The sequence below is a fragment of the Varanus komodoensis genome, unplaced genomic scaffold (genome assembly GCF_004798865.1).
Source record: "Varanus komodoensis strain SLA01 unplaced genomic scaffold, ASM479886v1 scaffold45, whole genome shotgun sequence".
Lineage (NCBI taxonomy): Eukaryota > Metazoa > Chordata > Lepidosauria > Squamata > Varanidae > Varanus > Varanus komodoensis.
The window spans coordinates 1063116-1088561 of NW_025336011.1; the positions used below are offsets into that span (position 1 = coordinate 1063116).

Here is a 25446-nt window from a genome sequence, read left to right on the forward strand (position 1 = left end):
AACAGGTTTGCAGAACGCTTTGTTTCTGAAATCACTTGTATTTGCTCGGACAGATGCCTGATGCAAGTGACCATCCAGTTTCAGTCTGTTTTGCCTGAGGATGTGGATGAAGTGTTTGGAGGACTGTGGTCGAACACCTGCTTCCTTAGACCTGTGCCCATTTGGGCTCATGGGCTGCCAGAAGGGGACTTACTATCGGGTAGTGGTGATTATAAATGCCTTCTTGAGAGAGAGGGAGGTTCCATCTTCTCTGAGGCAGGCCATGCTTATTGGAAAGCTTTCACTGATTCCACCATCCTTTATAATTATTGGCCAGTCTCTTAAACGACAGCTTTAGAGCAAGCTCTTGAAGCAGACAGCAGCATTACAGTTCCAGGTTTTCATGGATGAAATGGATTGTCTGGATTTTTTTCTGTATGGCTCAGCCCTAGTTTGGGGACTTAAATAACCTTGGTTGCCTAGCAGAGTTATCTGTGCTACGAGCTACAGGAGGAGTGTGTCCTTGTTATTTCTGGTGAACCTCTCAGCAGAAGATACCATCAATCATGGTACCATTCTGGGATACCTGGTAAGTATAAATTGTGAAGGAAACACACTGTAGTGCTTCTGATCCTGTCTTCCTGAGCATTCTAGAAGATGCATTTCAAGGAGTATTGTTCATCTCTTTGGACTTGATTTCCTCACATTATAACATCCACACCACTACACTGGGAGAGCACATCCACAATTTTGGGTTTGGTTCTCATCAATATGCTGATGATATTCAGTTCTATCTCTGCTTTCAACTGATGCCAAGGAAGCTATGGAACTGTTGTCTGGGTACAGTGAGGGACTGGATGTGGCTGAATAAACAGCCTCACTCCAAGCAAGGCATAAGTCCTTGCTGATCAACAGACCGGCCACTGCAGGATTGGGAATACAACCTGCATTAGATAGGGTTACACTGCCTCTGAAGGATCAGGTATGCAGCTTGGGGTGTTCCTGGGGTCAGTGCTGCTCCTAAATGGTCAGGTGGTAGTGGTGGCCTGGCCCAGGGAGGGGGTGGCTTTGCCCAACTTCAGCCAGTGAACTTGTGTCTCTTTCTGAGGAAGATGGATCTGGGCACATGCCTTAATCACCAGGCTGTTCATGGAAAGCCCCTGAAAAGTATTTTGAAAATATAGCTTGTGCGAAGCACAGAGGCCAGACTTTTGTCTGGTGTGTGTTTTATATACCATGTTTTAACGCCAAATCTCGAAACAGCTTCACATGCTTCCTGTTTGTTTCTTGAATTGTTTCCAATTCAAGGTGGGAGTTCTCATCTATAAAGCCATAAGCAATGTGTAGCTTGGGTTCAAATACATGAGAAACTGCCCCCTCCTGTATGCACCTGCTTGAAACATACATTCTTCATCTAAGGTTTTGTTGCATGTCTCACCTGCTGGAGAGGAGAGAGGAATTTGATGGGAATTTGTGTAGCAGCAGCCCAGCTGTTGACTCCTTTGACAGGGCAGTTAGGCTGAATCCGTCTTTGTTGGCCTTTGGATGACTGGTAAAAACTATGCTGTTCCACCCAGCTTTTAATGATTCATAATGTTCTTTGATTTTAAAAATTTTCCCTCTTTGATTTTACAAAGTTTTATTGAAGAAGAAGAATCTTAAGTATTTTATCAACTTTGTTTGGAATGGTTGCATTCTATTGTTTTTATGAATTTATTGTAAATCACCTTGCACACTCATTTATGGAGGGGTGATTCAGAAATATATTAAACAAACAACCCGCACTGTGGAGCTTGTCTTTATTTATGCTTCTGTTGTCAATGGGAAATGAAAAGTTGTTTGCATCCCCTGAAAGTGTTCCATGGAAAAGTGCCCTCTTTGCAAACTGAAATAAATATTAGTTATTCTAAATTCAGGGGCTCTTTTGACACATCCCTTTTTCTCAATTGATTAGCACAGGTGCATCACTGTTGTTGGGCATAATGGTTTTAAAAAGAACTGACTGAATCAAGTTAGATATGAAGACTGCAGCTCTGTGCATAATACAAAGAATTCTTTTTGCCCTTACTCAAAAGACGTAAGATCAAAGAGTTTACAAACAAGTTGGGCTGGGGGGAAGGAGATCCTTCTTATTAAACAGTTCAAAGAAACATTCCTCTGACTGACTACAAAGACATCACCCTGGACCACAAGACATGGCTTGAAATTCACAAATAAAATTCACTGCATTTCATATTTGTATAACTCAAAAAATTAACACACCAAACAAAGGAGGAAAAAGAAAGTCATGAACAGAGAATTCACCAAGCACCCAGAACACATGCAATACCCTAAATGATTGAAAGGGCAAGACTTCGATGCTGGTAACCCCTTCTGAGCCCTGGCACATTTATTCATGTGAAAACAACAATGCTGCCAGGAAGGTTAGTGGAAAAATAGCCAGGAAAGTTTAATGAAGGACTTGCAGGACAGTGCAACAGAAGGGTGAATGCAGTGGAACATCTGTTGAACTGAGGCCTAACCCATTGAAAGGTGGTCTATTTATTACATTTCTATAGCTGAGTCTCTCTGGGCAGCTCACAACAGTCAGAAAAACATTTAAAAACATAAAACACAATATAAAAACTCAAAACTGCAGTATAAATAGAAGTATAGTCCTACAAACAACATAGCAGGAAAGCAGTTTCCTTAATGAAGCGTAAAGGGATATCAAATTCCAGAAAGAATATGCTGGGGTTCCAGGCAGAGAAGGAAGATGCAAGCCAGTCTTGTACAATGAATGATGCACTAAAAGCAAACACAGCCCAACAGTCAGGGACAGAGGCCCTACATGGGCCTGATGAGCTGCCCACTTGCTCCTGCCCACCTGGAACTGTAACACTAGAGGGACTGTCAAGCTCCTGGCATGTCATTATTTGTGGCTGATCAGCTGAATCTGGCTTGATGAACTCTGCAGGCCTCCTATGGGGTCAACAGATTCCATACAAAAATGCTTCTGAAGGACGGAAGGAGTGTAGAGTCTGTAAAAATATAATTCTCTTTCTTTGAGAGCAGGGTTGGGAAGAAGGCAGACCCCCAGATGTTTTGGAATTCAGTTCCTAGAAGCCCCTGACAGTTTGGCCAATGGTCAGGAATGCTGGAAGCTGAAGTCCAAAACATCTGGAGATCTATTTTTTCTCCATCAGCAATTGCTTAACAACAGCCTGTAGGCCACAAATGTTCAGCTTTGTGCTTTCAGGTCCTGTCTCCACACCTACCACAATGAAACTATAGAAAAATAAGAAAATGCTGGCATTCTCAAAGCAAATTGTGATGAATGCTGGATTGTTTTACTCAACTATATTGAATGGGATACCTGAAAGGAAAAGAGAGGCCCTACTAGATTTACATCAGCTCTGACTGGACTAACAAGAGTAGTCTCAGCATTGCATTTGTTCTTTTTTACATTGCTTATTCGATGCAGTTGCATTGAAATGTAGAAGAAAACGAGATTCAATTCAGAACCTGTCCAAGCAGCAATGCAGCTTGGGCAGGGATAGTCTTGCTTCTGTTTATCTGTGCACTGTACATCAGTTACTCCAAAACAGGACACAATCACATCACTACAGGGCTTTGTTACCTGCCCTCGCTTGCAGTCCATTTCTGTGATCAATTCTACATTCTGGTTTCAACTTTTAAAACTCTTAGCACAACCTTTCCTAGACTGGCCAGGGACAAGCTGGCTGGAAATTATGGGAGTTGGACTCCAACATATCTGGGGAGCACCAGGTGAAGGAAGGCAGCCTAAGCAGCTTGGGGACCATACTGTCTGAAGGAAGGCTTCCTGCCACAAATACCTACCCAGGCCTTGATATAAAGAAACTATATTTTTTAAAACTGTTAAATTGATTTACACATTATTTATGTTGTTTGAGGGTTTGAGATTGTGGCTTTTATTTTCTGCTGCTGGAATCAGATGCTACATCATATATTCATGTTCTTCTGATTTATAACTGTATTTGATTGTTACTGTAAGCTACCCAGAGAACTTAATCATTGGGCGGCAGACAAATATAGCTTATAAATACATCAGTGAATAAAACAAAATGACAGCCCACAAAGAACAAGCAAGTGCATTGCAACAAAAACATAAAAGCCAGTGCTTTGAGGATTCTCTCCTACAGGGAACCATGCCTTGCATCTCACATCACCACTGACAAACTGGTGCTCAGGCCCAATGTTCCAAATAATGTAGACTCCCCAAAGGTCCAGTGGCAAACAGGCCAGGTGTCCATCCCTACGCTAGCATGGGTATACTGCACCTGATGCTAATTGCTGAAGCCTCTTTCCTTTCTTCCTTCCTTTTTTCCATTAAGGGGCACCTGGTACCTTGTACATGGTTACAGATGCTCATTTTAATATTTTTATGTTAAAGAGAGATTAGCTTTTTGACAATAAAAGGTGCTTACTCCAAACTCAATTTATTTGGCATCAGGGCTGCACAAACAAGCTCTATTTTATTCCTGTAGTCAAAATGGATGAGTTTAGAATGTGAAACTGCAAGTGATCAGAGTATTTCTTTCTATTAATCGGGGCTTGCAAACTTAACTTTTGCTTTTTGGTCTAATGTTTCAGTAGAAGCACTTGTAAAACATAGAAGTGCAGTGGCAGGCAGAGAAGGTACACATTCACTGTATATACTTCACAAGTGAAATAATATAAACCTGATCATCTAGTGTACCCCAGTAAGACCAGTAAAGGCAATTTTATAGACAAAAGGTTTAGACAAAAAAGGCCTATAATTCCCAGCACATCCCTGTCAGCTATTCTCGATGACATTCCTCTGGTTAAAATGCATAGAATTGTACCCTAAATCGAGGATCTAAAATTCCTAGCCGCATCACTGCAAACAGCCATAAACATACACAAAAGCAAGACGGAAGAGTTTAGAGCAAGCTCAGAAAAGGACACTGGCTTCTATGTCCAGGTTAGTTTACTGCAGCATTCAGAGAACCATGCCAAAAAGAACAGCAGATGCAGCCCAGATGTCTAGTGGGTAATAAAGTCCACATCATGGTAACATGGGCCTGCTCATATGCTGCTCAGTTTTAACAAGGTCAAAAGCCAGACCAGATATAGTCAGCAAAAAGAAAGCAGTGGGCAAAGAGAGCAAGGCCCAAAGCAGAGACAGATACTGGCAAACCTAAAAGGGGCAACCACACAGGTGGTAGCCAAAGCTGGAAGCTACAAGAAGTGAGGCAGGTGTTAATGATTACCTTACATGTGGAGGAATGGGGTACAGTACCAGCAAGGCTATTTATACAATTTCCCGCACCCAACACACAAACACAAAATTGGCCACAGCAACGTCAGCAACCATGAAACCAATGGACAATAACATGGATGGCCCCCAAGCTCTGCTTCGTCTAAATTCCCCTTGCCCATGTGGAATTAGTAGCTGGTGAGAACGAGAGTGAGGAAAGGCAGGAAGGCCAGTGGGGAAAAAATGCTTCAGGCATCTAGGCAGCAACATCACATTTAGGGGATAGAAAATTCGTTTGCTTGGTAGGAAATCAGATACAAACAGTTAATTATTTTCATTGGGGTGGGGGTGGAATCTATGCAGGTTTTCCGGTGACAAAGAACTCTTCAACAGGCAGCAAAGAAAGACAACTAACTCTCAGTCTCTAAAAATTGTATTGGTCACACACATAGTACAAGTATTTGGTTTGTACGTATCACTGGAACTTTATAACAATTTTGCAGAACAACCTTACCCCATGTTTGCATTTGATAATGTTGTTTTTATTTTATACCACTCAGTGGCTCTTACAGTGGAATCCTATAATACATGTCTACTTAGAAGTAGGCGTCACTGAGTTCAGTGGGACTCACTTCCAAGTAAGTACATATCAAATTGCAGTATTAGGCTGCTATCATAAGCATACATACTTAGAAGTAAATTCCATGAAACCTGTAGTTCATCATTACAAGTAAGCTGCAGGTAAGCTTGGCCTGCAAATATTTCAGTTACTGTTTTATTAATGTAACCTGTGTTGTGTATTTGACTAGAAAAGTGATAGAAATTATTTTAAAAGGAAAAATAAACTAATTTTTTTTTTTAGTATATCTGAGTTGCCTTGATGAGATAAAAACCCAATTCTTCAAGGAACACACAACCAACCTGAAACAATGAGCTCATTGAACAAGTTGTTTCAAAGTTACACATGGTTGTCAAAGATAAGAATCAGCTACCTTTCATTTTGCCCAAGAAGAGTTCTCATTTGTTTGGGTTTAAACGAATTTGGGGGCCCTGAATTGCCACAATTCATTGTGCACAACTGCCTTTAATTGAATTTTTCCAGGGACTTTGAGAGGCAGTTCACATGTCCATTAATAAATAAAGCAGCCATAGCTTCTACTCCTAATTTTAGGAGAAAGGAGCTCAAGGAAGGGGCAAACCCACCCTGGGTGTCTTCCTTAGAGCAAAAGCAACAGCTGTTGCTGGTCATCATGGAAAGACCGGAAGGGGACCAGACCTCATGTCCTGCCATCCTGCCTGCCTCTCTCATAATCACCCATGAATTAATGCATGAACACCAGAGCACAACCACACTGTACCAGCTCTAGAGCTCCGGCAGATCCACTGGAGGAGAGGAGGAAGAGGAGGTGGAGGAGGAGGAACAGGAGAGGAACAGGAAAAGGAAGATGAGGAGAGAGGAGGAAGAAAGAAGACAGCAAAAAAGTTAAGGACGTCTCTAAATGGTAGAGGGACGAAAAAAAGAAAACCTCAAACAAAGCACAGCTCCCCATCAATATCTGCAACTCCAAGTAGAGCACAGAAGTACCACTACCCCTCCAAATAGCAGAAAACAGGTTTTTACTCTGGGAAGTTAAATGGTGCTCAAGTTGCTTTTTCTAGAATGTGCTATTACATTGGAATGGTGGGAATGAGAAGCACCTTACTGGTAGCAGTGCAACCAAGCAAAACTCCAGAGCAGACCAGGTTATGGGGGTGGAAAGGAGACATCCTTGGTGCTCATTGCCCAGCCATGAAATTCTCTCTCACACACTGGAGAATTAGCCAAACCTAAACATGTTTCAGAAGCAGGAAGAGCTTCTGTGTTACAGCCTTTGGCATAATGCGGTGGATGAGAAGAACATCAAGGATGGGAAGTTGGGCAGCTCAGTTACAGGAAGCTAAACAAAGTTCACATACACATGGAAAGCTAAAGATTGTCAAAGCTAGGGTCGTGCATGTTTGAGAGGAGAAAGCAGTGTGTGAGAGGAGCTATGACTTCCTTCTCTCCTTTCTTTAAACAAGGGACTAACTAAGGGAGAAAATTCTGACAGAAAGACAAAGTCACAAAAAACCAAATCAGAACTGTACAGTGGGAATTCAATGGCTATAAACTAACCCCTGGTGGCCACCATCCAATCCAAGGCTCCCTGCCCACTCACCTGAAGTATCTCCCAGTGCAGTTGTCCTCCCAATGTTGGGCAGAAGGTATTCAATATTTGGCACTGATTGGCTCTCCTGATCATCTACAGGTGTCTGTGAAGTGGATGCAGAGGTAGTTAGAAGGAAGAAGTGTGGGCCCATCTACACTCCAGCACCACCATGTCCCTGGCTCTGGCAGATCCTGCTATCCCAGAGGATGTAGTGCTGGGTGAGACCTAAAAATCACTTGATTTTGAATTAGGGAATGCATCCGTCACATAGTCAAATAAGGAAGAAAAGGATACTTCTCTGCATCAGAATGTTATGGACTGCACAAAGCTAAGCCACCCCTTCCTGAATAATGGTTACTGAAGTAGAGTCACAATATGTTTTTTGCAGCCAAATGTGGTTTGAGAGAAGAACATGATCACACTTCATGCTATAGGTATATAAATTCAACATTCACCTCTTATAAACAGGCATTGCAGATTTTTTGTATTGTTTCAGAAATTTGTTTGACCAGAGGTGAAAGTGGAATGGGCCTAAGTAAATCTGGGATATCAATGGAGTAAAATAAGCGATTGTGACTGAGTGTGTGTATGAACATCCTGGAAGGCAAAAATTCTCTCAAAGCAGTTCCACATCTCCTAGCAACCATTATCTGTCCCCTTATCTGTATAAATGCATCTGCAATCATCCTGTTTTAATGAAAGGCTAGTCACAAGTTTGTCCTCTTGACAATCAACAGTTATCAGCATAAAAGGCACCTCTACACCATGTCTAGAAAAGAAGGTACTGTAACCTTGCATTTCACTGTATCCTAGGACCAGAAGCCACAACAACTTGCGCATTTCCTCCTCCTCTGTGACTCACCTTTTCACCTTTATCCTCCTTGTCACTGAAAAACCAGTCTGACTGTGGAATGAAAAGAGAGAAAATTCAAAACCAGAGAAAAGGTGCTAATGCCAACCCCTTCAACCAAAAAGCAGTATCTAAGACGCCAAGGGTTAAGCTAAGAAATAAGACTTAAAAGGAAGTTATGGCAGATTCTTCATCCAAGCCCAGATTCCTCCTGGCTTTTCCATTTTCTTCCTGGCTTGTACAACAGATGGACATTAGATAAGCCATCAAACTGGCCCTTGTCTCCCATGCTTTGAGTGGGCAGCTAGCCTATTGCCATTTCAAAGGGCCCTATATATGGCTTTACCACTCACAAAAACATGTGCCCTTGTTTTTTTTGTTTGTTTCTTTAAAAACGGCAATAAAACAAACATTTTTGCAAAATCACTGCAAAATGACTCTGAGGATTTTGAAAACAGTATTTATTTGTCGCAACCTGAACATTAGTCAATTTTGCAGAATTACCCACAACACTTTATCCGCAGAGGAGAAAAGGTGTACATAGTTTAAACTCAGTGAGGGTGCTGCCAATCTAACTTGAATGCTCTACAAATACTATATGTGTCATCTTCACCCCAAGAAAAGCTCGTGTTTGCTTAGTAATTGGTGACAGGACCAGTGCCCCCTGTACTTCATTTTAGACCAGATATTCAAGAGTTAATTCAGCATTATGGCTATAAGACTAAGCTGTGAATTATTACATCTGAAATAATTAGTGATGCTGGTGGAGTTCAAAAACATGAGCGCTGAGGCAGAACCAAATGTATTCCAAGGTGAGTTCTCTTAACCCTTTCTAGGACTGGGATGCGCCTTTTTCAGAATCCATCCCTCCAGCATCCATGGACTTCCCCTTAGCCCAGTCCTGCAAAGAGAGGAAGTCCACAAACACTGGAGCCTCGGTTGTGCAACCAACATTACCTTTCCTGTCATTTGGAGCCACCCAAAGAGCAGCAGCAGGATGCAGAAGAGGGGCACTGCTAATGGCTGCTCCTGGTACCATGCCGAGCGAGCCCAACAACTAACCTTCCACCACGCTGGTGGTGTCAGCAGCCTCAGCCCCGGACATGAAAAAGGGCTGCTGCCTGCACATTGCATGGGGCTCAACTCCTGGCAAGCACCCCGGGAACATGGGGAGTGTTCAGGGCTTCTGCAAAGCAGACTGGAGTTAATCTCAATGGATCCCACCTCCAAATGGGTTCCTTGCACATCCCTAACACTGACAATGCTCTCTTGCTTCCATTCCCTTGCAAAACACTGCCTGTTTGTGTGCTAAGATTGTCCTTTTACAGTCTGCATGTCTAGGCACTCAGAATAGCAACTGCAGTTTGACTCATGTTCCCTGATCGCTAAAACTGATTTGAACCTTTTCAAATGTGTAAGGAATTTAAAGAACAGGAATTCTGGACTCCTGTGTCCTGACTCAAGATACCCAATGGCCTGAATTTCTGGGTTGTAAAAGTTCACGAGCCACAAGGATGGAGCATGCATCATAGAAATATGTTAGTTAGAAAACCAAATCACGCCACCAGCTGCAGGAAAGATGACAATTGGCAGGTGCCAAGCAAGGAATTATGGCACATGATTTATGAGGATGGAAAGTGAATGCCTCACGGTTGCCTAGGCAACATAATTTCTTTCCTGCGCCTGCAGTCTTCAAGAGGCAATAGTAACTTAGGCAAAAAAACAGGAATCCTTTTTAAAATTCCATTTTTCAAGTGTTGTCACTTCATAAGGATATAAGAGAAGTTGTGCTGAATCAAATGAAAGGCCTCTCCAAGCCAGCACTGAGCCAACAGGGTGGGCAGTAGATGCTCCCATGGGAAGTCCCCAAGCAGGACAGAAGCATACGTTAGCACCCTCCTGCCCAGCGACTGGAGTTCCCTCTGATCCTGGGGATAATACTGATTGCCATCCTGACTAGTAACAATCATCCTTTTAACTGATCAGCCAGCTGAGATTAAAGATGAGGGAAGTCTACACATCATTAAATACTGTTTGAGAACTGAGCTCCAGTTGGAGTTCAGCAAGACTGCAATATTCTGCTAAATGCCATCCTGTCTTTGACGTTCAGTTCTATCAGTATTATGGGTGCCTCTGCAGGGTAATAAATGACTTCCAATGTTAACTCTTTTGTTGCCATCCTAAGTGAAAATAGTATTCTTCCCACTCTTGCTGCTTTCCTTGGAGGTGAATTCTCTTTTAAGCATTTTAGAAGGATATTACAGAAATGATCCAAGCTATATTAACAACTCATTACAATTTGCTCCCATGGGGGCATCATGGGCTTATTGGAAAGAGTTGTAAGTCGAAGAGAGAAAGAGAGAATTAGTTTAAAATGGATTAGTGACTACAGAGAACTAGAACTGCAAACACAAAGAGATCAGCAGTATCCACTGCTGCGTTGTTGGTTAAGATATGATATATTCCTTATATCTTTCCTTCTTATATGGTTAAGCTGACATACCTCATTGAATTTAAAGATTCTGACTGATGGGAACAATGGCAAAAATGAAAACAAAACAAATTCCAAAACATGAAAAAATGTGTTTTCTATTTTAAAATTAATTTTTCAATTTTCCCATGCATTTCTTTGCAAAAATAATAACCAGAGTCTTTAGTGACTCCATTTCTGTACTGTTCAATAGCCAGAGCACTCTTGGCAGTTAACTAAGTAAAATCAAGAGCACTGGTCAACGACATGAAAGAAGGAAAACGCTGGGAGATTAAGGCCTTGAACTGGTTCTGAAAAGATCAAAACTGGTGCCATATAAGTCTCTGCGGGGGAGGCATTCCAAAACTGAAGTGCCACCATTGAAAAGGCCTTGTCCCTAGTGGCCTCCCTCCTCAATGCATTTCACCAAATAATAGAGTAGGAAGGGTTAAATAAGGCCATCAGGTCCAACCACTGGCTCAGGACTCCAAATTAACGCATTTGTTGGGACACCTGGAAAAGGACTTCAAAGGAATCCTCAGAAGATAACCTGCGTTCTTTACCATCAACATGCAGGTCCAACCTTCTACCAGCTGCCCTCCAGATCTGCATTTTCCCACAAGCACCTCTCTGTCCCTTACATGCTGTATGAGGGTTTCCACGATTTTGTAGCGGTCAGGCATATGGGTCACCATGTCTGTCATGTTGTCCTCCGATGTTCTGACAAGGGTGGGACCAAACACCAAAGCAAGATTCCGGGGTTCCATCTGCAAAGCAAACCAATGAGTTTTGTTTCTCTATCCTGACACTGACAAGTTATGGGACTGTCTCCCACCCATATCTCAGCTTTGGGCCAGAATAAAGCACTCATGTGATTATAAAATATTAACAGTTCTAAATCAAACAGAGAGCACTACATGGGTAAAGCTGGTTCTCCACCTTAGATATGTGGCCAAAATATGTGGAAGGTAATTAGGTGGAACGGAGCTAGAGGGATTTAGAATGTCCCAGCAAGGCTTAAGCTATTATTACATATCACTGCATGTGGCACTTCACATGGAGTTCTACAAGCAAAATAAAACAAGTATCTGCCCCTGTGGATTTTACAAACTAAATTAAGCTATGTTTCATCCGGGGATTGGAAGGAGAAGAATTCAACTGCAGTGAATGCCCAGGATGAAGACAGTTAAGCTAAAGCTACAGCATACTGCATAGGTGCAACGCAGTGCAGTGACTAGGGTATCCTATTTACAAGAGACAAATTCAGATTGAAGTGAGTGATTTATTCATAGATATATGAATCTAGGTGGCAAATGAACAGAAAAAAGAAGGGGAGATGTGCCTTCCTCAGCTAGAAACGCATATTGCAAGAAACTGAAAAATGGAACAGTTTTAATACTTATTTTTTATAAAGGTTGCAGGGGATTCATTTACTGACCTACTGGAACTAATTATATGCCAAGTCAATTGATCAGTTCTTTATCTTTGTGTTAAACTGTATTTACTTTTTCATAAAATACCCTAGTATTTTTACCTTGCTTGTATTACTTTATGAAAGCAATTTTCATGAGGAAAACTGCCACACAGGTAAAAATGAGAGACCGAACATGTATAGCAAATAATGTGCCATCTTGGGCACACCAAGTAAAAGCAATTTCTGGCCCAAAGCCATGGGAGGGTGATCACCAGCCAGATGCATACAGGTAAGCGCCGCTGGCACTGGGCTGGGAGATGTCTGATGCACACAAGGCAGGGTGAGAGGGAAAACAGCACTGCTGGGTCTTCTGCTCAGCCCTCCACTTCCATTCACAAGGCAGCTGTACGCACCCAGATAGTGAGGGAAGATCCGTGGGGTGGATTGTGCTCTTAACTGTTTGTAATTTATATAGGTTTTCAACAATATACTTCCATGCAGCTTCCATATAGCCAAAAGCGCTGATCTTAGAGGCTAAGCAGGTTTGGGCCTGGTTGGAATCTGGATGGGTGCCTTAAATGGTGTGAACTGCCCAGAGAGCTTTGGCTATGGGCAGTATAGAAATGTTGTAGTGGCAGCGGCAGCGGCAGCAGCTACTGCTATTTTTATATTATTATTATTATTATTATTATTATTATTATTATTATTATTATTATTATTATTATTGGAGGGACAAGATATTAACTATTTTAAAAGGTAAAACAAAAATGGATAAAATGAATCAGATCAGAATGTTTCAAAGATGAGCTTGGAGTAATCTGAAGAACTTCTGTCCTTCTCCTCCTTCCCCTTTGCAAGTCAGCTGCATGAGTATTAGATGAACTAGAGGAACAGCTGGATATCTGGATGCACCTCCCACACCCAACTGGATGAATTTCTTTGCAGTGGGAGCAGAGCATGACATGACATAAGATAGGACCAAGCTGAGGTTCTTCAGAGCTCCATCCAGGTAGTAAGTAAAAACCAGGACATGTCTACGCTACACACTTAAATCAAGCCTGCTTGTTACGCATCCCATCCAAGAAACCTGGCAACCACAGTCCTGGAAAGAAACTAACTGCAATCAGAAGCAGCCCCTATTCTATCCATTTGGTTTCACTGTCAATTATGTGATTATAGGATTGCAGCCTAAGAGCCTCTGACAAGAAAGCTACAGTTCCTGTGGTTCACATGCAGAAGCCATGCCAATTAAACCATTTTCCAAATTATTTTGAAAGCAGTCTTCCCCAACCTCATGCTCTTCAGCTTTATTGGAATACAAGCCCCATCATCCCTAGTTACATTTCTTCCACCTAGTATAAAGCACAGCATTAACTCATCCCCAAAAATAGCTGAAGGTGAGCCCTCCACATTGGAACTCAACATTGCATTCACTTCTATATAAAGTAGCAATCTTTTTTTGGGGTCCCCATTTATTACCTTATTCTTTTCGGAATGATCTGCAATTGTCTTGAGATGTCCCACCAGAAACTTCAGTGTCTCATAATAATGGCCTGGCAAATCCCGGATCTGAAGTAGAGATTAAGAAAAAACCAGTTATGACTGATTAGATCTGCCTTTCATACAAGCTGGAAAGTTCCTCCAATCTGTACTGTTGTATTTCTTCATAATGTCTGCTTTTAAAAATTGACACATTAACTGTCTCACAAAGAATGCAGTAGAAGTATACTTGAATGTGAGAAACTTCTGAATTCTATTCTCCCTCAGGGAGATAAGAGCTCTGTGAAACTCAAGGCTTATAGACTCCAAAGATACACTTCAATACAGCAATATCCATGTACTGAACACTTAACATTTAAAAGAGCTGTACTGAGAGAAACTGGGCATGTTAACAGTGCTTGGTTGCATTGGCTGGATGAGAGCTAATTAACTGAAGCTGAATCCTGGCAGGTCAGGGAAACTATGGTGGGGGAACGGGGGATAACTAGGTCTGGAAATTGGGATGTTCACCAGTTCCGGAAAGGGTTGAACTCCCTCTGAAGAAATAGGCAGGTGGTCTGGGGAAGCTCCTGCTGGAGGCTCAGGTAACCTTAGTGGCTTAGAGCACCTATGCTAGAACGCTCAACGGTGTACCTGGACATACACTTTTTGCGCCCATGTTAAAAGAGCTGCACTGGCTATGTATTAGCTACTGAGCCATGTTTCAAGTTTTTGCTGCTGACACACAAAGCCCTAAATGGCTTGGGACCAGGACACTTAGCTGACCATCTTCAGCTCTCAAGATCCTGAGGTGCCCTTACTGGTCATTCCATTGCCAATGGAATGTCACTTGGTAATAAGTGAGCTTTCTCAATGGCAGCCCCCACCCTTTGGAACATTCTCTCATATATGCCTGAGAGACAGAAACCAGTGATCAGCTTTAAACACCTCTTGAAAACACACTTATACTGGTATCACACTTATATATACTGGTATATTTATATACCAGTATATACTTATATATACTGGTATCACACTTATACTGGACCATGGTATCCTTCTGGATAGACTTGTGGGATTGGGGGTTGGAGGCACTGCTTTGCAGTGGTTCCGCTCCTATCTCAACGGTCGATTCCAGAAGGTAGTGCTGGGGGACCATGTCTCTACGTCATGGCAGCTATGCCATGGGGTACCACAGGGCTCCATTCTATCCCCTCTGCTATTTAACATCTATATGAAACTGCTGGGAGAGGTCATCAGGAGGTGTGGGCTGCGGAATCATCAATACGCTGATGATACCCAGCTTTACCTCTCATTCTCCACTAATCCAGGTGAGGCAGTGGCTGTGCTGAACCAGTGCTTGGCCGAGGTAAGGGAATGGATGAGGGCCAATAAACTGAAACTCAACCCAGACAAGACGGAGGTCCTGTTGGTTGGCGGATCGGGTTTCGGAGAGGGTGGATTTGACCTGGTCCTGAATGGTGCAACACTCCCTCTTAGGGATAAGGTCCACAGCTTAGGAGTACTCCTCGACCCGGAGCTTTCTTTGGAAGCTCAGGTGACAGCAGTAGCGAGGAACGCCTTCCTTCAGCTTCGGCTGATTAATCAGCTGCGCCCCTACCTGGAGTACGACTGCCTAGCGACAGTGACACACGCGCTGGTGACTTCCCGCCTAGACTTCTGTAATGCGCTTTACGTGGGGCTTCCCCTGAAGACAGTCCGAACACTTCAATTGGTGCAAAATAGAGCTGCCAGGTTGCTGACGGGGATGGGGCGTTATGCTCACATGACTCCAGTCCTCCGTCAGCTTCACTGGCTTCCCATTGAAGCCCGGGCCCAATTCAAGGTGTTGATTATGACCTACAAAGCCCTAAACGGCTTGGGTCCTGGCTACCTGAACGAGCGCTTACGTCCGTATATGCCCGACCGCCCTTTGAGATCTGCGGGAGAGTTCCTTCTCCGGGAACCCTCCATGAAAGAAATTAGGAGAGTAAGTACCCGGAGGAGGGCTTTCTCTGCGGTGGCGCCCAACCTATGGAATTCACTCCCCAAAGAGGTCCGCCTGGCACCGTCGTTACTGGTTTTTCGGCGCCAGGTAAAGACCTTTTTATTTAAACATCATTTCAATTGTTAAAACATATGATCTGGCCAGGGCAACTTCTTCTTCCTTCTCTTTCTCCTCCTATATTTTTATTTTATACTGATAATTTTAATTTTATTTTTGTAAATCAATGTATTCTTTGTATTTTTATATTTAATGGTAATTTATTATGTACTATTGTAGTTCAATGTATTTTATCATGTTGTAAGCCGCCCCGAGGTTTCGGCAAGGGGCGGCATAGAAATGCTATAACAATAATAAATAATAATAATAATATATACTGGCTTTCTCTGACCTGCAAGGGTTTGCTACCACCCTGTTCTATTGTTATGATGGTGTCATGTTTTTAAATGTTCCTAACCATTTATTACTTTCATCTTGTTATATTTAATGTAAATCACTTAGAGATTTTAGTATATTAAGCAGTGTAGAAGTATTGTAAATATGTAATTTTTTCACAGGAGCCTTGAGAAGCAGATCAGTAATGCGTCCCCCCCGGTACCTTTCCCTAGAGCATGAGCTGGGAACCTTACATGCTCCAGACCCCAAAGGGGCACAGGTTCTCTGGCCTATCCTAGGGGAGTGATGTCTCTCTCTTTGTGCTGCACAGCAATAATCAGATAAAGTAACATCCCCACCCTCAATGCTGATAGATGGGAGCAAGTCTAGTGTGGCTGCCAGGAGGAATGCAACATGTGCCCAAGCACTGAAGAGGGCAAAGTGCTGAGCCTCCAAGACAGAGCCAGAACTATTGACAGACCAGTCAAAGTTGGCCAAACTGGGGTGTTGGCAGGAGGGAGACGTGCCTGGCAACGACATTGTGACATGCACAACAACGGAAGAACCAGGATGTCAGACTAGATGGCCCGGGAGACCCCTTCTGACTCGCTCTGTTTTCTATGTTTCTATGTGGTTCTGCAGCAAAAAAGGGTTACAAACCCCAGTGCTACCTGTTACAAGAGTCATTAATATGGTGTATTCTCTATTTGTACTGACTGGTTATAGCTACTATTGCACAAATTGCATATTTGCCTGTTTTTCCTTTCTATTGCTTCAAAGTTAATTGTTTTAATAAAAATGTCATCCTGCAATTGTAGGGTACATTCCCTTCCATATTCAACCCTACCCCAATCGCTACCATTGGAGTAATAGCCATGTTCCTTCTCTTCCTTATTTGGCATTAAGAGATTTTTGGCTCTACATGCAGTGCTATACAAGTTCCCTCTGGCCTTTGTTTTAGATTTCACCATCTACCCAACACTCGGTCTCTCCTGCACTTGGGCTTTTTTCTCTGCTCTCATCATGAATATGGATTTATGTGTGGGTGGATGGATGAGAATGCCAGAGGTGGTAGTGGTAGGTGTGTACAGAAGCATGTTGCACATGCGCACTCCTGTGCTTGTACATGTGCTTGGGTGAATGGACTGTATATGTGTGAATGGATGGCATGTGCACATATGCATATGGCCCTTTGGACCTCCCCATGTTTGGCTTTGGTCTGTGTGGGAGAATACCCACAAGGAAGTGAGGTGCTGTGGTTGAAAATGAATCCCCAGATCTTTTTAAAGATAACTTTAGCAGACAGCAGAGTATCTGCTAAAGCCAGACTCAGGATCTGTACATGGTGGATTGTTTTTAACAGACTCCTCATCCAAGGAATTCTGTTGGTTTAATATAATATAAAGTAAGGTAAAAATGCTTAAGATTATAAAGGAATGAGATGTTTCTTATTTATACCTATGTTTAAATGAAGTAATGAGGTATGTTTGGAGATAACTTTAAAAAATTGATCTGCTTTATGACAGTTCTGAAGCTGGTGCTCTGAAAGAGAAAATGCCATTTTTGCATAGTTTCTGTACTTTTAATTATATTTTTGGAGCTTTTTAATTGGACAGATTTTGTGGGCTTCACTGTATCATTCCATTGATGTTGACTTCAGTGTGTTAAAATGTGAAGATTTTTATAGCTGGATTGATGCTGTACATTAGATAGCTGGTGTGTTGTATTTAATAGGTGCAGCTAAACTCTTATCTGGTTGTAAGAGTGCTGGTTGTTCAACTGCAGTGCTTAAGGCTTTCCTTCCTCTCCATTCCTTTGCTGGAGCCTCCCCTTCTCTTCCATCTTGTCTTCTCTACTTCAAATCCTAGCATTTACGTCTGTAGAACAAAACCCTTATTGTCCTTTAATTCTTGTAAATGGAGTTAAAAGCTCAAACATGGAGTTCTTAATTTCACCTTGAGCATTTGTGCCATCACCATGTTAACATGCAGGCATGCAGGATGCTCCCTGATATTGAGTCAAACCATTGTTCTATCTGGTTCTGTACTGACTTTCTCAACCCTCCAAGGAGACCATGGATTCAACTTGTAACCTTCTGCGTGCAAAGCAGTGGCTCTATCATACTAAGCCATGGACCTTCCTCTCAAAGGTCTGTGCCACAAGGCAAAGAGCAGAGGCATGACGGAGAAACCATTAATTCCCGAGACACTTCTCTTCCCAAAATACATACCAGTTTGCGCAAAGTCTTCATCCTTTCGCTGGGATCCTCAATCCGGTTGGCTTCAATAAAGTCATTGTATTTATCTGTATGTTTTTCAAAAAGCATATCTGTAATTAGTGATATTATCTGACCTCAGGAAATTGAGTCACACGGAAGGGCATATGATGGGTTCAAAACTATGGGCTTTGGATGAAAGGTAACTCCTGAAATATACTTTGCAAAGCTAGAAATTAGTGAAAGTGAAGGTGGGGCTCTTAGAAGGTCCTTTCCAGATGTAATTATAGTCATGACAATATGGAGGAACACTTTCACTTGGGAAGTGCATGTCCTGGTGTATCTCTAGCACATTCACTTTAAAGCTATACATTGAGAAGGCTCATAGCTCCCGCTGACTCACATCTCTCTAGTAACAGCTAGTGAAATACAATACATTTTAATGCCCTTACAGCTGACAGCCTGTGAAATGGAAGGGAGAACAGGGAGGAAATACTGAGCTTCATGCTTCCACATTGTAGGTCTTTTTTCCTAGACATTGGTGGGAAGAGATCATCAAAAACATGGACAGAATGGAGCCTTGCCCTTCTCATAACACTTTGCCTGGGTCTCAACATCTGGACAAAAAACAGTCAAGACAAGGAACCACCAAAATTTTGCTTAAAATGAGGAATACCACCCTGGGAAAGAGCAGGGCTGGTTTTTGCACAAGGAAAAATGGTCCCAGGTATAGAGTTTCAAATAATGCCTTGGGCATGCTAGCAATACTGCCATTGATTTGGACTGCTTGCACCATTTCTCCCCATTGTAATCCCTCTATATTTCTTCTGTGGTGAAATTAGCAAGGAAAGACCCTTTTTTATCTTAGTCAGGTTTTTACATTCCCACTAAGCAGGTCTGTTAGCTGCTATAGGTTAATTTAGAGGAGCTCAAGCAGATTTCAGCAATGCCACGAGGGGAACTTTTCAAAAGAAAAATGGAACAGAGAGATAAACTGGGGGGAGGGGGCAATCAGGGTAACTTTCATTTCTAGCAAAATATATTCAAAGTCTGATAAATTTTAATTGGGAGGCATTCCACAATCTTGATATTGCCACAGAAAAAACCCTACGCCCATGATTGCTGTCTAGGACAGCACCAAGAACAAGGCCTCTGACATTGATGCAGGCAATCATCTATGGGAGCAAAGATTCCCTACTGAAGTTAACTAATTTAAAGCACAATCCTAAAACCATTAAGACAGAAAGAGCCATATAACTCTCAGCAGCCCCTCTAGCAAGCTATGCTGGTTGGGGCACAGTGAGAATTGTAGAATGTTTCATGTTTGAACATGCATAGATTATGTCCTTTAGTCTTTAAAAGCTAGCACAAGCTGCTTGAATTCAGAGGAAGCAAAGAGGGAGTCAACAGAACTGACATAAGATTGGCAGGTATATGTTTTGATTGCAAGGGTGAGACAGAAGTTTGGCTGCCACATTCTGGACTCATGGAACCATCTGAACTGCCTTCAAAGGCAGTCCCATGGAAAGTGCATTGTGCTACTCTGGTCTGGATGTAACTGAAAATAAGATGAAAAGTAAAAAGAATATGTTTTCTCAAAAGTACCAATGAAAAAATAATGAACCTAATATTTTTGAACAAAAATCTAGTGTAGCATAATGGTTAGCATGTTGGACAGGGAATAGGGAAATCTGGGTTCTAGTCCCTAGCTGGCCATGAAGCTCACTGGGTAACTTTAGGAAAAACTTAGGTTTTCAGCCTAGCCCACCCCATACTGTTGTTGTGAGAATAAGATGGAGAGAAGAATTCCGTAAGCCACCTTGGGATCCTTGCAGGAAAAATGGTAAGGTATAAATACAACAAATAAGTAAAGTAATTAAACTACTCCTTCCTCAAGAGCAATCCTACAATCCTGAATTCTAGGAACAGGCTGAGCCCACTTCCAAAGCTGTGGCTGTATCTTTTACACCTCTTAAAGGATGTAAGAGAGACAGCAGATGCTGTAGCTTAGATGTGGGTTGACAGGACTAATCTTAACAAAGGAGCTCTTAATTCCAAAATACGTTGAGTTTGTTAATTTATTCTCAGCAGCAATTTTGAGAACACCTTCCTTTTTCACTTTCCATCATGTTTTGGTGCTTGACTTTTGATATTTGTTAACTGAGAATAAGTGAAACAGAAAAAGGCAAACTACATCTTATCCAGATGAGGCAGTGACTGTCCTTAACCAGTGCCTGGCTGGTGTGATGGGCTGAATGAGGGCCAATAAATTGAGGCTTAATCCAGAGAGGACAGTGGTCCTGCTGGTGGGTGGCCAGGGTTTCCAAGTATTTTCTGGGTGGGTTTGCACTCCCCTCAAGGGACAGGATGCTTCGTTTGGGAGTGCTCCTTGGCCCAGAGTTATCCTTGGAGTTCCAGCTGACTACTGTGGTGAGGAGTGCTTTCCACCTGTTTTGGCTGCTCCATCAACTACGTCCTTGCTTCAATCAGCAGGGCCTAGCAACAGTGCTCCAGTCTCTGGTAACCTCCTGACTGGATTGGATTATTGTAATGTGCTATGTGTGGGACTGCCCTTGAAGATGGTCCAGATACTTCAGCTGGTCCAGGACAGAGCAGCCAGGTTTTTAACATGGACTGCTAGGTATGCTCACATAACACTGGTCCTACATCGTAGCACTGGCTACCAACTGAAGTCCGGGCCCAGTTTAAAGTGTTAACAATGATGTGTAAGCCCTAAACAGTATACAGCCCCTTCCTTACGCACCTTCCCATCCCCTAAGATCCAGGTCTGAGGTCCTTCTTTGGGAACCCTCTTTGAAGGAAATCAGAAGAGTGGCTACCCAGAGAAAGGCCTTTTCTGCAGTGGTGCCCCTGCTCTGGAGCCTGCTCCCCAGAGAGGTGCACCTGGTGCTGACCCTTTATTTCTTTTGGCACCAGGCCAAACTCTTTATTTTCCCTGTATTTTAAGAATCAACTGTGATTTTAATATTGGTTTAATGAGATTTATATTCTATTGTATGTTGCCACTACTACTGTGTATCACTGTCCTGAGATTTTGTATAGGATGGATACTCCAATAATAAACAAATAGTCTCCAGGTGCACCTTCCACTTGAGGTCTAATTGAAAGGCTTGTAGTAGGCAGATCTGAGGGACAACAGATGTGACAGGTTGATCAAAGTGGGAGGAGGAGCCTGATGTGTGAGCGGTTTTGGAAGAATTGGACTTGATGACTTTCTGTGTATCTTCCTTCCAATGCTAAAGCCAACTCTTTCAATTTAGAGGCAGCTATTTGATCATGTTAGGAAAAAAAAGAAAAAGAGCTTGGGGTGATGTTCAGGTACAGAGGTTAGTAGTTGGTGGCAGTTGTTCCCCTTAGGCAACTTTAACAGTAATCTTGACTGTTCTGCTGCCATGCAGCATGTCGCACCACCAAAGATCCTGTGCTTTCATTCTGTATTAAAGCTGCTCCCTGACTCACAGCTCCTTTCTGGCTGGTTCCTGTACTGCTTAGACCAATTCCATTTGCTATCTATCAGTTGGTGCTGAAAAGAGGGGAGGTCTGGGCTTAAACCAGCCCAATGAAGGCATAGGTTCCATCCCAGAATCCACCCATCCATTTTGTCTGTCCCATTTGAATGTCTGGGTAGAAACCATGTTGCTATCTTACCTACTAAGAGAGCAAACATTGAAGACATAATTACTTACCATCTGTAAACAGCGGTTCTGGGAGCTTTCGGAAGAAGGACTTCAAGAGGCTACTGATGACATTCAGGTCTTGCCACCTCTGACAGCAAAGGGGGGGTGGAGAAAGAGAGATTGAGTGAGTGTGTGTTTGGGGGGGAGGGGGGAATTACAAGGTTGAGATCCTGAGAAACACTGGATCTCCATACTGCCTGAACAAAGGAAGAGGCCAGGTGAGTCCCCTAGGCACATATAGAACCTTTAAGATGCTCTTTATTTCTGTTCATGCTAACAAGGAATGATGATGAGGAACCAGGTTTATTTTTTCCAATAAAATCATTAGTGAAATTTTATAAAACTATTGACTAAGAGACTATCTTTTTCACGTGGTGTCAATTTTTCCTTATTTCCTTGTTTAGCAAACATGAAGCTAAGCAGAAATGTGACTACAGGGATGCATTGTAATATTGCAGTTCCGAGGGAGGGCAGAAAGCCTATAGTATGTACCATTGGACACAGAGTTCAGATATCTGGGAATCCCAGGTTATAGGTAGGTAGGTAGGTAGGTAGGTAGGTAGGTAGGTAGAGGAACCAATGGTGCTTCCAGACCAGGATTTCATCATGCCATAGTCCCCCACAGATCTTAAAGAATGCCTTATCTTCTATTTCCATTTGTGCCAAAGTGTGAGACCATTTTAAAACTTTTGCTATTTGTGCTCTTCCTTCTCCAAAACTGAATTTTGGTTTGTGTTTGGCTCTCCAGTTGCCCTCCTATTCAATTTTTATTTGCTCTCCCATTCAGTCTATGATTGTTCTTTCTCCCATGAAGTCTACATCATTCGTGAATCATCAACCACATTAAAATATACTTATGCCTCTCATATCAAGTGGTCATGCCAACAACCTTCTCCAACTTGGTGTTCTCCAGATGTTTTTAACAGACTCCCATAAGCCACAGTCAGGATGGTCAATGATCAGAGATTATGGGAATTGTACTCTGAAACAACTGAAGAGTACCAGATTGCCATCTCCTAGATTCCATTCAATCCACACACACTGCCTGCACTACAGGTGAGTGGTAGGTAGGTGTCAGTGCTACCTAATAAAAATAATTTACTCTTCCCCCAACACAGATGAGGGACATGGGAATGGCAAGAGCAGTGAACAGCTAAAGGAATGACAGAGCAAGGTAGGAATTGTGGCACTGCTCTCACCTCGTCCTGCAAATTGATTTCTGTGGATCCTTTGTTGAGGTGTTCCTGCAGGCTGGACACCACAGCATTGTTCCCAGGGACCCGATAGATGCCCATATATTCCAAGCCCTTGTCTTCCACCACCTTGCAACAGGCTTCCACAATCAGGGGGATTTTCTGTAGAATCCAAAATGCAGTGGTGATGCTGGGAACAAGACTTGGATACTTTAACAGAGCAAAGCACCTTTCAGTGGGTGCTTTGTGGGGGCAATCAGAGTGACTGGTGCCAGGTGCCATTCCCATAAATATAACATAACATCAACATCATATTCCCTCTGCTAGTGCATTGCCTGAATTTCTGGCACACTCACTTTACATGCAGCAAATTGTGCTCTGAAATTTACTTTAGATCTGACCGCTGGTGAGTCTGTATGAAAGAAAATTGAGCACTTTGAAGTGTCTCTGATAATGGGAATGATTCTCTCCAAAAATGTACCAACAGCATCATGCTCCAATTAAGCCAAGGTGCTTCTTCTAACAGTGTGCTCAGCCTCTCCTAATCAGGAATGAGACCACAGGCATTTAGCATCCAGCCCCTCAACAGGAACTCTACAACCCATCTGAGCCACCTTCTTCCCACCAAGCTAATAGGCCTCCCCTACCCATGTGGACAAACTTACTATATACCTCTTTCTGTTGCATGTCTGCACGTGCTTACTATCCCTAAGGTAACATACTCTGTCTGTGTGAGTGCACAGAACAGACAATGGTCTTTGGACTGGCTATCTGTTGAGCTGTTTCCCTGCCACAGAACTTAGTGGAGTGAAAATGTTTCTTCCCCTTAAGGAAAATCCCTGATGCACTAGCTCTCCACAGGCAAAAAAACATAATGTAGAACAATATAAGAGGACTCACCTTGTTGTCAGGAGCCGGCTGGCAGTCTTCTAGCCTCACACCAAAGGCTCTTGGAGGAGGCTTCTTGTTCTTCTTCATTATGTTGATACCCCAGGGAGCTTTCTGAGGGAGACTGTCATCTGGGCACCGGGAAAAAAAGGAAAAAAGACAAGCTGACTGGCTGAACCATGTAGATATGGAGAAACATACTGCAGGTAGAATCAGATGAAAAATGTCTATCCATGAATCTTCCCCTAAGGTGAGTTTATGCAAATACATTTGGCAGGAAAATGACACACTATGGTGAACTTTCCCTGTCACGTGCCCAGTCAGTATAAGCGAAGGAGAAGGCAATTTGGTGGAAAGACAGGTTGTTTGAGGCATGGGGTGCAAGATAGCAGAAGGAATGCAAATGAAGAGGGAGAAGAAAAGCATTGGGATTGACAACAGATTAATTTGTGCAGAATGGCAGGAGTGATGATAAGAGGTAAACAAAAAAAATGGTGTCCAAGTTCATTATGAATTTGTATCTTGGCTTTTAGGGAGAACCCTCACAAAGAGACTCACAACAAATGAAAAACAATGACAACAATGCAAAAACAATTTCCAAACAAGACATCAACATTTTAAATGATTTTAAAAACAAGCAGGAGCTAAAATATAATGTCAGTAACACTGTCACTAAATAGCAGAGAAAAATAAAAATATTTTTAAGATCTGCTTGAAGAAAATAGTAAAGGTAACCATTGTAGCTCCCAAAGGAGAGAAATTCACAATGGGGAAGCCATAACTGAAAAGGCCCATCAACATGACATCTCTTAATGGCATTCTACCTTCTATCCAGCAAGCCCTGCTATTGTTTATGTCAGAAGTGAGGTTTCCTCCTTTGCCCTTTCAAAACAGCAGACTGTTCTTTGGCAAAAGCTCTTCCTTCTCCAGTGTACATCCAGCAAAGCATAAACAGCAAAGAAAGAGTTTCTGTGCATGCACAGAGCAGTGTGCTGAACCCACAGTTGAACTTACCTCCAAGAACCTTCCTTTTGAGTACCCCTGAGCCCATCCCTCTGAGAGGGCTTCTCTAGTCATAGGCCAGCTTCTTGGCTGTATGCTGCCCTTCTAGTTGCCTGGCACTTCTCTCTTGATGCCATGCCATGGGGTCAAAGATTGTATCATCTGGCTCCTGTTCCATTCCCACTCCCAACTACTGCAGATTGTGGCTATTCCCAAGGTCTGCCTGAAGAGCTGGAGAGGGTAGCCTTGAGATAAGCCCTCCTGCCATTTCCATCTCAAATATGGAGGCCTCATTTCCCAGGGCTGCTCCTCCTCTGAATAGTCCAAATCTCCCTGGCCTTGAATGAAATATGTACCAAGAACCACTGCCTTTTTCCATTCCCAATAGTTTACTATTTCTTAAAATGAAAAGTGCAACTTGCTTTGACCACATGTTGAAGCAGAAAA

At 42.6% G+C, this 25446-nt stretch overlaps 1 protein-coding gene across 6 annotated transcripts in view; it reads right to left on the bottom strand.

Moving 5' to 3' along the window:
* Positions 1–25446, bottom strand: part of ARHGAP23 (Rho GTPase activating protein 23) — a 149020-nt gene that overhangs the window by 6951 nt on the left and 116623 nt on the right. For 3 of the 6 annotated variants that reach the window (XM_044444733.1, XM_044444738.1, XM_044444734.1), the window contains 8 exons: positions 24010–24128; positions 23116–23271; positions 21926–22004; positions 18234–18307; positions 13624–13713; positions 11372–11497; positions 8273–8314; positions 7420–7513 (listed from right to left, as the gene is read on the bottom strand). In XM_044444733.1, the coding sequence (XP_044300668.1) occupies positions 7420–7513; positions 8273–8314; positions 11372–11497; positions 13624–13713; positions 18234–18307; positions 21926–22004; positions 23116–23271; positions 24010–24128 (780 nt within the window). Of the gene's footprint in view, positions 1–1597; positions 6605–7419; positions 7514–8272; positions 8315–11371; positions 11498–13623; positions 13714–18233; positions 18308–21925; positions 22005–23115; positions 23272–24009; positions 24129–25446 lie in introns of those variants that run through there. The other 3 variants (XM_044444737.1, XM_044444736.1, XM_044444735.1) reach the window with 3 other exon arrangements.